We start from the raw sequence: 16064 nt of genomic DNA, 5'->3' as shown, positions 1-16064 counted from the left end.
ATTAAATGACTTGTGATGCACCTACACCTGGCTGTGATCTGCACTCTACTGAGTGCGCCCTTCTAGTTTCAGACACACATTCATTTAAATAAAACCACCAACAACAAACCCTGGAAGAATTAACATCTAATAAAGATCTGAGCCACAGCCACAACCACACAAATGAAGTCATCACTACGACATTACGTGATTTAAACGCCTGATTTACAAAACTTTCAGACAATTTCACAATCATACTACATTTACTACATACACATTTACTCAATTGTCTTAAAGAATACTTTAAATGAAACACACACACATTGGCCACTTTGCCTATGCAGTGATCCTTCTATGCATATTGGGGTCAATTGGGGACAGTCACTACCTTTCACCAAAAACATACTAATCTGCACATTTAACTGTATGGACTGATAACCACCTGTAACGCTCGAGAGATACAATTATACTGCAGTGACACATACAAACTGCTGATTTAAAAGTCGATAACCGTCTAAATATGACGATATGTATTACAAATAACTCAAACAGACATTCGCAGTTTCACTTTCATTCCTCTTTCTTCATTTAAAGGATAATAATCAGCTGACTGGTGGTGTCAGCTGGACACCGGACCGTTTCGTTTCACGCCGTTCGCTCGCTCATGTTTAGGTTTCGTTTTCCACTGTAAGTTTCATTTCCGAGTCCTTAAAGCTCGTCAGAGACAGCCGCTGTGTGACAACATGTTTGCATGGGGAGAGGACGGACACCGGGGCTTCCGGCTGCAAGACGGAGCTTACAGCGACGGCAGGCCGGCAGCGGACGCCGGGGTCGGTCGGTTAAACCTCGGGTATAACATCGCGGATCTGTCCGCGGGCCGCAGCGCGCTCGCATTCGTCAAAACAAACGGAAACGCGTTCGTCATTCGCACGAATGAGAGGGAAGATGGGACCAGAGTTAAAGGGAAACAGAGTGAGCATCATGATGTTTCTACCTGTATTTATTTATGTAAAAAAAAAAAAAAAAAATGTAAATCAACCGTTTAGTCACAAATCACGTTTTGTTATTTTGCAGTGATGATGATGACATATATATATATATATTTAACACCTGCTGTGTTCTTTCAGAGTTCATAAAGTATAAAGAGAGGATTCTGGCTGTGGGTTGTGGTGATGATATGGTCATACTGCTGTCTGAGGGAGGGGAAGTTCTCTGTGTGGACACAGCTCAAACCTACAATCCAAAGTAAGGAGGAGCTGAGTTTACGATGTAAATCGGTGTCCTGATTATGTAAGAAAATGTGTAAAATAGGGAAAAGTTGTCCTGCAAAATCTCTGATTCACGCCTGTGTTTGAGCTCTGTTTTGATTCTGTCTCTTGTTTCGCAGGCCACTGAAAGCTTTGAGTAACATACAGGTGTCTCAGGTTGCTTGTGGGAGCCAGCACTCAGTGGCCCTCACCAAAGGTACAGTGACGTGTACAGTACAGTAATATTTATGGTATGCAGACATGCAAGATAAGTCTTGTTTTATGTGACGTGAGTCTGAGCTTTCTGCCTCCACCCAAAAACAACTGGGATGGAAACAATTCTCTGTGTGAAGTTTTTCCAGAGTGAAATGAATATTGTTTTTGGAAAGAGATGCTCCTATTGATATGTTGTCTGTAATTCTCTTTTTCCAATTTAAAAGGAAACCTTTTAATGTTTAGAGGTGTTTTGTGTGTGTGCGATTTCGGTGGACGGACCCTTTAAGTTTTTAAAAATGAGTCAATTAGTACTCAGTTCCTCATTACTACTACAGGAGTAGCTCATTGGCTCTTCAGGGTTATAAGAAGAAGAAAAAAACAAGGTCATGGTGATTTCTCCACAGGTGGCCAGGTGTATACATGGGGCCAGGACTCCAGGGGCCAGCTGGGTCTGGGGAGGAGGAAACCCGGCGCCAACTCACCCCAACACCTCAGATCTCTGTCGGGGCTCCCCCTGGTCCAGGTGGCTGCAGGGGGAGAGCAGAGCTTCGCCCTCTCCGTCTCCGGAGGCGTGTCCGGGTGGGGCAGAAACGACCGCGGGCAGCTCGGGCTGGGAGACACAACAGGTACTGCAGCAACAAGTTAGATTTATATCTGCTTCACTTGAATTATTATTCACCTAGTCTCTTTATTACGTTCTTTAAAGATGCATTTTACAAACAATAACAATCTTATCAGTACTAATTCCATGACATGCAAACTTGAATGTTAATTTCTCCCTTGTAGACAGACACACGCCAACTCCTGTTCATTGTCTGAACATGAAGACAACCATTCACATTTCCTGCGGAAAGGACCACACGGCCATTCTGACGAAGGTTAGATTTCTACTCTTTCCCACTAGCTCCTTAGTAACTTCTCACAATTTTGAATATCGTATAGTAAGATGTTGTATCCATAGACTGTTTGTAAGAAGTTAACGTCATCAGTTGACTGTTGATCAGTCTTCTTGGGGTTTTTTTCTGTCGTCATCTTGGCTTTTTTGCGACCAAAAGTGACACGAGAGGGTTGAGCTAAGTAAAACACAACGCTGAACAAAACATTTTAAGGCGACCAAAATGTTACATTTAACTTTTAAAGTTCTAAACACGGAAAACTCCCAAACCGGACATCCGAATGCTGTGTTAGCAACCTGTCAATCACAGTACGCCCGCCCTAAAGCATACCTTGCTTAATGGTCTACTTTACTCTAAATGAACCATCATTTACTAAATGAACATTATGCTATATTGAAGAAGACTTGAAACTAGAGATTGAGATCACAAGCTCATGTTTACAATGTTTACTGAGGGAATAAATCAAGTGGGAAGTAGAGTCATTTTCTCATAGACTTCTATACAATCAGACTTCTTTTTGCAAACAGAGGAGTTGCCCCATGATGGCCATTAGAAAGAATGCAAGTTTAAGTCACTTCTGCGCCTGGTTTAACCACTTACCTTACCATTTTATGCTGGAAAAAGGGCTGTTTCTTCCTTAACAACAGACATAAGTACAATAATCCTAATTCAACTCTCCAAATAACCCCCATATACAAAAGGAATGATGGAATAGGTTTTATATGGTTCTGTGAACCCAAGGATCCATTTTTTAAAAGGCCCCTTTGGTAAAAAATATTAGTGATGAATTACATCAACTAACCGGCCACCCTTGGCTGTTTTGTTGCTTTTGCCACTCTAACACAGCAGTAGATTGTTAAACCGTCCTTTCCCCCTCAATAGAGATATCTGATTAGAAGTTGTATTTTTATGTCACGAAGTCTTGACGTCAATTTAATATATATAATATTCACGGTACATTTACATGCAAAAATTTTAACTTGATATGTCAAACCGCCCCCCCAAAGAAATGAGTCGGCATTAAAACGCTCCACAGAGCTTAGAGGAACAGCAGACATGTATGATAATGTATCCATGGTTAATACAAAAATAAGTATTCTTACATGTTAAAATTAGAATATTAATAATTTACAGAAGGTTTTATAGGAAAAAAAGATATTACATTTAGCAATGAATTGCTTTTTGTAAAGAAAATAAACCGTATACTGACTTAGATTTCGACTTGCATGTAAATAAGTAACAATAAACAATATATGGGAATTTAAACTATGGTTTTGTCTGGTTGCTTCCTCAGAATGGTGCAGTGTTCACATTCGGCTCCGGTCAATACGGACAGCTTGGGCACAACTCTTTCAGCGATGAACTAAGACCTCGGCTTGTTGCGGAGCTCTTGGGGGCAAAGGTCACCAAGATTGCATGTGGACGGTACAATAAATCACCATTTATAATGCAATTATTCTTAATCAAAGATTTCAAGAGCTGCTTCAAGCTGCTCCAGTGAAAACTATACTTAAAAATGTAGCCAGTCAAAGTGTATTCACATCTGTGGAGACGTTAAAATGTTGTTTGTAATATATAACACCTACTCAGACATCACACGTTAGTGTTGACGGACTCCAAGAAGGTCTACTCCTTCGGCTGTGGAGAGCAGGGGCAGCTGGGACATGGAGAGGAGAGTCATCCGTCTGTGCCGCTACCTGTTCAACTAACACAGGGTGACTACATTTCTAAAAAAACTGATTGAAATAATGTCAATGCAATGAATGGTGCCACGGAGGAGATTAAACTTTCATTCTGTTTTTATTCCAGACACGGATGATGCTCGAGTTAGAAACATCTTCGCAGGAGGAAACTGTTCGTTTGCAGCGTGTGCATCCAATGAGGTACCAACACAAACCTACAATATGTACAACACAGGCCGTGATGGTCTGCGTCATAATTATTGTCAACATCAACTCAATCCTCCTTATGTCGCAGGACGTTTCTAAGCAGGCGAACGCTGACGGTGTCAACAACAAAACACAGCATCGTCTCGATGACATGATTGATAAATGGACCTCCAAATGTGATTCAAAGTCATGGAAAAAGATCAAACAGTAAGTAAATTGCATTGGCGATATATTTTCAATTTACAATTTTTTTATAAAAATGTATTTAACAACCTGATGTTTCATGACTTAAATCAATAATTTGGATCCAACGCTTTAACACAGTTTTTTTACTGTTAAATCTTCACAGGGAAATCCACAGGACGTTTTCTTCTGCATCCTGTGTGAATATAAGCTTCCTTGAGCAAAGGTAAACACAGCATCTCTGTGCATGAACATTTCTTTACACGTGATAAATGTCAATGACTTTGGTGACCACCTGATCTGTTGTTTGTGCCATCATCAGGTCAAAATCTCAATTTGTCCAATGTTGGTTTATGATCAAACAAACGCCACTGTGCTTGAGTATCTGGTCCAAATGTGAGCTTAGTCTTTTTTTCTTTTTTTCTTTTTTTAGCAAAGACAAACATTTCCAGACCTCCACAAAGTACCCGGGTTTGAACTTGTCACTCGCACGACTCGCTTTCGAGAAACTGGTGAAAAAGGACAATGTTTTCGCCGAGGTATGTAACTAAAATTTGTGTAATGTGCATGAAGGGTTTCGAAGTTTTACTATCCTGTATTTGTTTCTGACCAATTATACCTGATATTATTCCATTGATGTTCTTTCAAACCAACAGGTCGAGGCTGCTGTCCTGCTCTTGCTTCCTTCCCTTGATAAGAAGCCACTGGCAGTGGAGGGGTTAAGGATCTACCTGCTTCTCAATGAGCTCCTGCATGTGATCCAGAGACATGAACAGCGTCGAACGAGCACAGAGCTCGCTGAGGCGGTCGCTGCCGCCGTCCTAAACTTGTCTGCTGACAGTCTCCAGGTCATAGGTACTGTAGCCACCACACGTGTCACATCAGCAAAATATCGTTTTTGAAAATACAATGAATCGCCACCTTATCAATGAATCGCCACCTTATCGTGGGTGGAGGGGTTTGTGTGCCCCAGTGATCCTGAGAGCTGTGTTGTCGGGGGCAATAGCTCCTGGTAGGGTCTCCCAAGGCAAAGTGGTCTCGGGGAGGGGTCAGACTAAGAGCGATTCACAAAACCTCAATGAATCGGACGATACAAGGTTGTGGCACCTCGCCCGGAATAGGGAAACCGGGGCACCCTCCTGGAGCCAGACCTGGTAGGGGAGCTCACCGGCGAGCGTCTGGTGGCCGGGCCTTGGCACATGGGGCCCGGCCGGGCCCAGCCCGAAAAAGCTACATCGTGCCGCCACCCTGTGGGCCCACCACCTGCAGGGATAGGCATTGGGGTCGGGTGCAATGTGAGCTGGGCGGCAGGCTGGGCGGCAGGCTGGGGCGGAAACCTGGGCGTGCTGACCCCGGCATCACAGACTAGCTCTAGGGACATGGAATGTCATCTCTCTGGCGGGGAAGGAACCGGAGCTGGTGCGGGAGGTGGAACGCTACCAACTAGATATAGTTGGGCTCACCTCCACGCATAGCACCGGTTCTGGAACCAAACTCCTGGAGAGGGGCTGGACTTTTTCCTTTTCCGGAGTTGCGCAGGGTGAGAGGCGCCGGGCGGGTGTGGGGATATTCACAAGCCCCCGGCTGAGCGCCGCTGTTCTGGAGTTCTCCCCGGAGAACGAGAGGGTCGCCTCTCTGCGACTGGGAATTGCAGGAGGAAAGTCTCTGACTGTTGTTTGTGCCTATGCACCAAACGGCAGTTCGGAGTAAGCGGCCTTCTTGGAGTCCTTGGGTGGTGTTCTGGAAAGGGCGCCGACTGGGGACTCCATAGTTCTTCTGGGAGACTTCAACGCTCACGTGGGTAACGATGGAGAAACCTGGAGGGGTGTGATTGGGAGGAACGGCCTGCCCGATCTGAACCCGAGTGGTGCTTTGTTGTTGGACTTCTGTGTTAGTCATGGACTGTCCATAACAAACACCATGTTTGAGCATAGGGAGGTTCATAAGTGTACTTGGTACCAGAACACCCTAGGCCAAAGGTCTATGATCGACTTTGTAGTTGTGTCATCAGACCTGCGGCCGTATGTCTTGGACATTCAGGTGAAGAGAGGAGCAGAGCTGTCAACTGATCACCACCTGGTGGTGAGTTGGATCAGGTGGCGGGGGAGGCTGCCGGACAGACCCGGTAAACCCAAACGTGTAGTGAGGGTGAACTGGGAACGTCTGGCTGAGGATCCTGTCCGCAAGGTCTTCAACTCCCACCTCCGGAATAATTTCTCGTGCATCCCGGGGAGGCTGGGGACATGGAATCCGAGTGGGCCATGTTCAAATCCTCCATTGTGGAAGCTGCTGCTAGGAGTTGTGGTTGGAAGGCGATCGGTGCCTGTCGTGGCGGCAATCCAAGAACCCACTGGTGGACACCAGCGGTGAAGGAGGCCGTCAAGCTGAAGAAGGAGGCCTTTCGGGCTTGGTTGGCCGAGGGGTCTCCTGAATCAGCAGGCAGGTACTGGTTGGCCAGAAGGGCTGCAGCTGCGGTGGTTGCTGAGGCAAAACCCGGGTGTGGGAGGAGTTCGGAGAGGCCATGGAGAAGGACTTTCGAATGGCCTCAAGGAAGTTCTGGCAAACCGTGAGACGACTCAGAAAGGGGAAACAGGGCTTTTCTCAGGCTGTGCTCAGCAGGGGGAGAACTGCAGACCCGGACTGGGGATATTGTCGAGCGGTGGAAAGAACACTTTGAGGAACTCCTGAACCCGACCAACAGGTCCTCTGTGGTAGAGGCAGAGTCTGAAGACTCAGGGGAAGACTCATCTATATGCCTGGCAGAGGTCGTTGAGGTAGTTAAAAAGCTCTTCAGCGGCAAAGCGCCAGGAGTGGATGAGATTCGACCGGAGATGCTAAAGGCTCTGGACATTGTTGGGCTGTCTTGGTTGACACGTCTCTTCACTGTCACGTAGAAGTCGGGTACAGTGCCTGTGGAGTGGCAGACCGGGGTGGTGGTTCCCATTTTCAAAAGGGGGACCGGAGAGTGCGCTCCAATTATAGGGGTATCACACTGCTCAGCCTCCCCGGGAAAGTTTACTCCAGGGTGCTGGAAAGGAGGCTCCGTCCAATTGTCGAACCTCGGATTCAGGAGGAGCAATGCGGATTCCGTTCTGGACGTGGAACAGCGGACCAACTCTTTACCCTTGCAGGTCTGTTGGAGGGTGCATGGGAGTTTGCTCATCCAGTCTACATGTGTTTTGTGGATTTGGAGAAGGCCTTTGACCGTGTCCCTCAGGGAGTCCTGTGGGGGGTACTGCGGGAATATGGGGTACCTGGTTCGTTACTACGAGCCATTCGGTCCTTGTATGACCAAAGTGAGAGCTGTGTCCGGATACTCGGCACAAAGTCGAGCTTGTTCCCAGTGCGTGTTGGCCTCCGCCAGGGCTGCCCATTGTCACCAATCCTGTTTGTGATTTTCATGGACAGGATTTCAAGGCGCAGCCGGGGGAGGAGAGTTTCCGGTTTGGGGGCCTCAGAATCGCATCCCTGCTTTTTGCAGATGATGTGGTTCTGTTGGCTTCTTCAGAACGTGACCTTCAGCACGCACTGGGGCGGTTCACAGCCAAGTGTGGGGATGAGAGTCAGTACCTCCAAGTCTGAGGCCATGGTTCTCTTCCGGAAAACGGTGGATTGCACCCTCTGGGTTGGGAGTGAGTCACTTCCCCAAGCGAGGAGTTCAAGTATCTCGGGATCTTATTCACGAGTGAGGGTAAAATGGAGCGGGAGATGGACAGGCGGTTCGGTGCAGCATCAGCAGTGATGCAGGCGTTGTACCGGACCGTTTTGGTGAAGAAGGAGCTGAGCCGAAAGGCAAAGCTCTCGATTTACCAGTCCATCTACGTTCCAACCCTCACCTATGGTCATGAGCTTTGGGTAGTGACCGAAAGAATGAGATCGCGAATACAAGCGGCCGAAATGAGCTTCCTTCGTAGGGTGGCTGGGCTCAGCCTTAGAGATAGGGTGAGGAGCTCAGACATCCGGAGGGAGCTCGGAGTAGAGCCGCTGCTCCTTCGCATTGAAAGGGGCCAGCTGAGGTGGCTCGGGCATCTGATCAGGATGCCTCCTGGACGCCTCCCTTTAGAGGTTTTCCAGGCACGTCCAACTGGTAAGAGGCCCCGGGGTAGACCCAGAGCACGCTGGAGAGATTATATATCTCGTCTGGCCTGGGAACGCCTCGGGGTTCCCCAGGAGGAGCTGGAAAGTGTTGCTGGGGAGAAGGACGTCTGGAGGACCCTCCTTAGCTTGCTGCCCCCGCGACCCGGCCCCGGATAAGCGGAAGGAGATGGATGGATGGATATACATTTAAGTTATAATCCTTGAGATAAATAATCATTTATCAACCATTTTTGATTATTATTTAATTTATTGTCCGCATTTTTTCTTCAATGGTCATTCAATCTATTAATGCTGCAATCCATCCGACTCTTAATTATCAACTTCTGACTTGCGGATTGCAGCCAAACATTCAGGAAAGACCTCTCTATTGAGCAGTTTTTATTGCTAGTGGCCGAGTCCGCCATTCCCGAGCTGGATTCAGACTGCCTGCCTTAGCATGAGGAAACAATGCATGCATGTAATCCTGCAATGATTTATCTTTGGACAACAGACTGACAATCTTCCCATTTGCCATCAGGGGGCAACTCCACATATAAACAGGAGTCTATGGTCTCATTCGCTAGTTTCAAGTCTTCTTCAAATCAGCATGAAGTTCATTCAGTAAATTATGGTCAAATAGACTATAAAGTGGAGTATGCTTAAGGGAGTGGCTATCTAGTGATTGACAGGTCGCTACCACGACGTGGTAGTTGACGTGGGAGTTTTTTCGCTTTGAACTTTAACCCCAACACAGTGTGTTTTCAGTTCATGAAAGTTAATTTTACCATTAACAAATTTTATCAACAAAACTAAACGGTCCTTTAGGAAATCTTTTCAGGCAGTGGATCGGTTTTAAATATAGCAGAAGGTGATGGAACAAGAAGAATGAGCAGCTACAGTACAGTGAGCTGTTAGATGAAGAGCTGCAGACAACTAGCAGGAAATCCCATCAGCAAGATAACCAACTATACCGTGACCTGCTGTTGTGTGGCTTACTACCATTCACACTGTGTGCAGCATGAAATCAGATTGCAGTAGCAGTTATTATTACTAATATCTTGATTGAAATAATGTGTGTTTGTTTGACTGCACTGTCAAGAGATACACCAACGGCTCTTCTGTTGTAATCCGGACAAAATATCTGCATCAGGAGTTATTAAACCTGCTTCTTGTAACCTTGGTAACCACGAGTGTCACCAAATCAAATATAATGAAACATCATTGATTTTAAATTGAATAGGCTTTAAGGGTACCTTTGGTAACTTTTCAACCTGGACCCTATTGTCTCAACATGATTTGTGTCTAACTGACAAATTAGTACAACAATTTCTGAAATTGGTTCAGAATTGGGCGTGAGCGCTCTAGATGGCAGAAGCTCACAAGCAGCATTGAGGTGCAGTTGGGGCAAGCTGGCACCGTCATTCACTTCCACTTAATGTGCTTGTTTCTGTCAGTGACAGGCTCTGATTGTTATAAGAATTGTCTGACATTATAAAAAGAGTCTTGGTTAAGGAGAAGCCCAGAGAAGTCAACAATGTGGATGAGGCCTTTGTCTTCAATGGCCACCCATATTTATTTGAGCCAGAGTAAACGTTCTTTACAAGACTTCTCCTTGAGCGATACTTAAAAAAACGACCGGATCAAGAGATAAAGTAAAATGATAGATTTCTCTGTAAGGTCCTTTGTAAGACACTTAGAACAACAGTCTGAGCATGTCAGGGGCAAAAAAAAAACGCTTTTATTTGACGAGTGTGCAGCGCTATCCCACAATACTGGACAAATTAAAAAAATGTATGTCCCCATTATCCGCTTAGACACACAAACATGGGAAAATAGCGTCCAGCTTTCTAATACCAATGTTACCCCTTATCCAAAGACCGGGCTTCGAACCAACTGGTGGGTCCCAGGAGATTTAATTTGGGTCGCCAAATAAATTAGCAAATTTCTTCCACAGTCTTTTATTTAACATTTGTATCTGCAGTACACATTTGAACCACTTAATGGAGCCTGAATGTCCATATTGGTCTGATACTTGTAGCCTACACATAACTTTGAATCTTGCAGTTTTACTGATCAGAAAAAAAAAATGGAATCCCGCCTAAATACACTTATTTTGTCTCATTTGTACAATATTTGACACATGCATAATCAAAGGCATTTATCAAACTTATATCTCTTTGAAATGACTGATTAACCTATTCAAGATAATATAAGCTGATGCAGAAATGGCAGAAAATGGTAAATGTTGCTTTAACACTGCTTTAAGATATATCCTCGCCCTCTGCTCAGCTGTTAAATGCTCCCTGACGCTCCCTTTTTCCATGTTGTCTCCCTCAGGGGACTGGTGGTCCTCACTGCCGTCCTCCACCATGGTTGAACATGTTAATGTGTGGAAGCAGGCCCTCTCAGTGATCCTGTCCTTAAAGCCTGTTCCTCGCAACTCTGGAGTCAGAAACCTGCTGCTAGTCCTCCAGTATATGTACAATGTGAGTATCATTTATTGGATGTATTTTCTATGAACGTAACAGCATAAACCTATACAGTCTTACTACTGAATACAGCTTTTTAATTTGATGAACTTTTCACCTAATAAACACTTGTTTGAAAGGCCAACAGCAGGATCGCAGAACCCCAAAGAATGCCAGAAAGGGACTTCTGTTTGTTGATTGACAAAAACTTTCTCAATCAGGATCTGCAGCTTTGGCGTTCACGATCTCAACACAAGGTAAAAAGAACACATGGTTAAATAGTTTGGGAATATCTTTACACACATTTGATGATCTCTGATCTTGTCTCTCCCCACCCCCTTTTTCAGTACATGCATGCTGAGCCACTTGTCCTGTGTAGCTTTCCAATTCTGATGGATCTGGAGTCAAAAAAGTATGTTTTTGACCTGAATGCTGACTACACCAAGGTAATCAAGATCATGAAATCCCCAGGAAACCTGGGCATTTTTTCAGTGGGTGTCATTGCAGTATAAAAACTACATGTTCTATGTGAAATGAAACACTGAACATTTTAGTCACACAACATATAAATGGTAAAGTAAACTATGAGAAATTGTATTCCAGCTAGAAGCAAGGGATCACATATGGTGGGAACATTTTTGGATTTTGGATGCCCTGTCTCTGGAGACATGTTCTATGAACTGGACCTGAGGCGAGCATCGATTTTGGAAGACACCTTTAAACAACTGGCTGCTGCTCATCACAGTTACTACAAGATTCCACTTGTGGTAAACATTTAGTTTTGATCTGATAGCCACAAGTCAGACTTCAAATCTTGCATTACTGTTTATGTTCTCTTTTATAGTCTACTGCACCTTGTGCCATTTTTTCCTACAGGTTTATTTTGATGAAAACACTGCATTCGATAATCTCTACAAAAAGACTTTTTTCACGAAGTGTTTCATGAGATGATGTCAGCTGAAACTGGGATGTTCATGCTCAACGACTCCAATACCATGGCATGGTTCCCCTCCAAAGTAACACTTTAAATCCTCATACAGGAAAACTTTTGTACAATAGACTCAAATATTTAATGAAGATATTGTTGCCCTATTTTGTTTCTATTTTTCTGACATAAGTTGTGTCTTCAATCAACACCAGGCAACAGAGGAGGACCAGAGATACCTCCAGTTTGGGGTTCTGTGCGGATTGGCTCTGTACAACGAGTGCATCATACACTTACCCTTCCCGTTGGCTCTGTTCAAAAAGCTGCTCGGTGTTAAGCCTTCACTGGAGGACATGATCGACTTCAGTCCACGCGTTGGAGAGTAAGGGGAAATAAATGTTTATTTAAATCACTAATTTGGGGTTTTAGGTGCTGATTCTGGTCAAAATATACCGTAAACAGCCACTTTGATATTTAATGTATTATAACTTTTTATTTTGTTTCTAGGAGTCTGCTGAACATCCTGGAAGATTATGATGATGATGACATAAAAAACCTCTACATGGATTTTTTGGTATGTGTGATACAGATAGTCAATAACATATCTCATTCTTCCTATTTCTGAGATCTAATATCATTTCCCAAAGCAGTTACATCACTATCTTCTTCTTTCCTATAACTGATCAACAGATCAACTGGGATGGCACAGAGGTTGACCTTGACCCTAAAAATCCTGAAAAGCCACTGACGGGGGAAAACAAGTAAGGGCCATGCATTTTTGTTACGTTCTTGTGTGCTTTGTTATTTTTCAATTATTGAAGGAAAACACTTAATCAGCATTTATAAATGAGTACATATCAAAAATCAGTTTGTTACACAGAATCATTATTTGGAAAAGGACAGACACTTTCAAAAAAAAGTAGCAGGTGATCTAGTGAACCATCTGTATCCCTGTCTATCATTGGCCAACTTTCACCAATCAGCAGACTCTCAGTGGAACTTATTGGTAAAACAAACTCTTGCCGAAGCCACTTGGGAGAAAAGTAAAAACATCTTTTCCACCTAGAAAAGCCTTCAAAGTCGTTCGCTGCACTTCTTTTAATGAAAAAATACTTTCCAGTTCTGATATAACTGACGCTATTGAAGCATATATCCTCTTTAGGAGCGGCTATTGTTGTTAAGAGCGAACAGTCGTCTATTTGTGTTGTCTCACACACATAAACTACGCCCATACCTGAGTGTAGCTCCGCCCAAGATTGATCGTAATTACTGGTGGCTGGGGTTAGGGCAGTACTCAAAGCCTGACAAGATAGATTTTCATGTGATCCTGCAATTCTGACTTGATCTTGTGATAGGGCGAGAATCCACCTGCGGTGCAAGGTAACTTACTTCACCTGTTAAGACATTTCACTGAAATCATCTTTCTTCTGCAGACCTGAAAAAAAATATTTATGCTTTAATTTCCTTTCATCTGTCTATATTTTTTTAATTTATAATCAGCACTTGTTAAAAAATAAATTTAAACTCAGTCTTATTAAACTCAATAAAGTGAAGGGAGTAATGCAGCTTCTTATATCCTCACAGCAATTATTTAGGGCAACCAAACTGCTAGTATCAGTAGAGTTGACAAGAGGATATAACTGCATATCATCTGCATAGAATTAAAAGATATAGTATATCTACTTATTATGTGAACAAGGGGAGGCATGTAAAAGAGAAAAGAAAGAGGCCCAGAACAAGCCTTGAGGTATACCAAAAGTAAGTTTTGTGGACGAGGAAATTAAGTTGCCATAGTTCCACAGAAAAATACCTAGATAGATAGGATTTCGATCACTCACTTGCTGTGCCGACCTGTTTGTTGACATGAAACTTTAATCTGCTGAACAGGAAGGAGTTTGTGAATGCCTACGTGAATCATGCCTTCAACACATCAGTGGAGGGTCTGTTTCAGGAGTTCAAGCGAGGCTTCTTCCAGGTGTGTGACCAGGATTTGGTGAAGCTGTTCCGACCAAAAGAGCTGCAGGAAGTGCTGGTGGGCAAAGACTTCCATGACTGGGCAAAGCTGAAACAGGTACAGTCTAAAACAAGAGGTTTTTGCAGAGTAGTTGTCTCTGCAACTGATTTATTGCATCACCACCCAAGCATTGTGCTTAATTTGAATACTAAAATAAAATCGGTAACAGAAGTAATTGTAACAAGCCAGTTTCACTGTCATTAGAACACAGGTTATGAGGGGGAGTACAATACCACACCACCACACCCCACCATACAGATGTTTTGGGAGGTTTTTGATGAACTAACTGAGGATCAGAAGAAAGCTTTTCTTTGTAAGTATTGGACCTATTTTTTACTTATTAAAACAAGTTGTTTTACATTTACACATTTACTGTTGTGTTTTTCTGTATGCATGTTACTTAGTTTAGAGACTTATTTTAAGCCCAACCATGTTGTTTTCCTAAACCTCATCTAAGTGGTTTTATTGCCTAAACCTAAATGTGGCTAGCAGGTAGTTTTGTTGCCTGATAACAACCGCATTACACAGTTAGAAAAGCCTAACAAGGGTAATAATGACGTGTAGATGTTGTGCTATTAATATATCTTCCCATGAGAAGGGTAGGTTATGTACACTTTGGTTGCCTTGAGTCAATAAAACAACTGTTGTAGTTAGCGTGAGCATCAATACCATTAAGTTTATCTCAACAGTCTGGTTCAGGGAAGGATCGTGCAAAGCTTAACACGTAGATATCATAAAAAATAAATGAAGAACTCACTCATTACCACTTTCTCTTCCACTAGGGTTTGTGACTGGCTTTGAAAGGGTGCCCATTCTTGGCATGGAAACGATGAAGATGACAGTCAGAGTTACACAAGTCCAGGACCACTCTTATGACCAGTGCTACCCTGAGACGCATACATGTTACTCAACCCTGGAGCTGCCCTTATACTCAACCAAGGAGATCATGCACACCAAGCTGACAGAGGCCCTGAGCAACAATAGAAGAATCTACAAGTGATGGAGGGACTGCACCGTGACTGTATCTGTACTCACCTTCTCATTCAACTACTTTGAATAATCTCATATATAAAACATATTCTGGTTTGTTGAGCATTTGTTTGTTTACCACATGATTCCATATGTGTTCCTTCATAGTTTGGATGTCTTCAATATTAATCTACAATGTAGAAAAAAAAACCATTGAATGAGAAGGTGTGTTCAAACTTTTGACTGGTTTGATATAGATATAGATAGTGTATATGTATATGTATATGTATAAACTATATGTGTTGCAGGGGAATCTTGCGTCATTTTAAAAGTGTCACATCTCCTCAGGTAATAAAGAGTGTGATTGTGTGTTATTTTGGGGCCAAGTTGAACAAAAAATGTTTAAAACAAAATTAATGTGTACAGCAAAGCATAGGGAGGAAATGTTTGTTACATGTAAAGTTTTTCATGTTGGAGCAATAAAAAATGAAACTGGTTTAATTCAATTGCAGCACCTCTTGCATAAGTCCAGACACTAAAACGTTGAGCACAACAGTCCACTTATTGAAGGTGCATACATTTTCATGAACACACAGCAACTTGAAGAGCTGTCCTCATTCTTATAAGTGGAAGTGAAATAATGCAACTCATATATGAGATAAACATGTATGTTAGGATATATAAAATAAGAATTGCCTTCTATCTTTTATGGAGGGGCGTAAAAACACCACCTGCCTTTATACTGTTCAGTGGATTCTTAAGCTTGGATGTATAGCAGTATTAGATCATTTTTTGAGTATCATGTTATATGGAGAAAAAATAATGGATAGCATTCGTTAATGGACCCAACTAAATTGAATCGATAAGACCCACTCTTCTCCCCAGAACGGGAGATGATGCTGTGTGTGGATGTTTAGGTCCTGGTACGGCTCAGCACAACTCATTCCCCCGAAGCTTGGCACACGCACACGCACACACACACACACACACACACACACACACACACACACACACACACACACACGCACACACACACACACACACACACACACACACACACACACACACACACACACACACACACACACACACTCAAGCTCAAGAGGCTGCATTCCTTCACTTGCTGTCAAAGACTCAAGTTGCTTCAAGAGGATAAAAAAAAATCGGACATGAGTACGGCAAAGCCAGAGCAGGAGAGATT

At 43.4% G+C, this 16064-nt stretch overlaps 1 protein-coding gene across 1 annotated transcript; it reads left to right on the top strand.

Moving 5' to 3' along the window:
• The first annotated feature begins 703 nt into the window (after positions 1-703).
• LOC129108526 (probable E3 ubiquitin-protein ligase HERC4) lies at positions 704-15369 on the top strand. The gene is given in 24 exon segments (XM_054620368.1): positions 704-951; positions 1107-1224; positions 1367-1443; positions 1847-2068; positions 2229-2320; positions 3633-3763; positions 3929-4053; positions 4148-4221; positions 4316-4434; positions 4577-4636; positions 4844-4949; positions 5067-5265; positions 10825-10973; positions 11096-11212; positions 11303-11430; positions 11587-11722; positions 11832-11868; positions 11871-11971; positions 12096-12262; positions 12388-12454; positions 12571-12641; positions 13768-13951; positions 14099-14207; positions 14677-15369. Coding segments are annotated over 24 exon segments (3036 nt in total). The 5' UTR covers positions 704-722; the 3' UTR covers positions 14895-15369.
• Positions 15370-16064: the final 695 nt, after the last annotated feature.

This window comes from Anoplopoma fimbria, chromosome 19 (assembly GCF_027596085.1).
Source record: "Anoplopoma fimbria isolate UVic2021 breed Golden Eagle Sablefish chromosome 19, Afim_UVic_2022, whole genome shotgun sequence".
Lineage (NCBI taxonomy): Eukaryota > Metazoa > Chordata > Actinopteri > Perciformes > Anoplopomatidae > Anoplopoma > Anoplopoma fimbria.
Note: the sequence above shows the minus strand (reverse complement) of the source record. Positions and strands in the feature narration are given on the sequence as shown.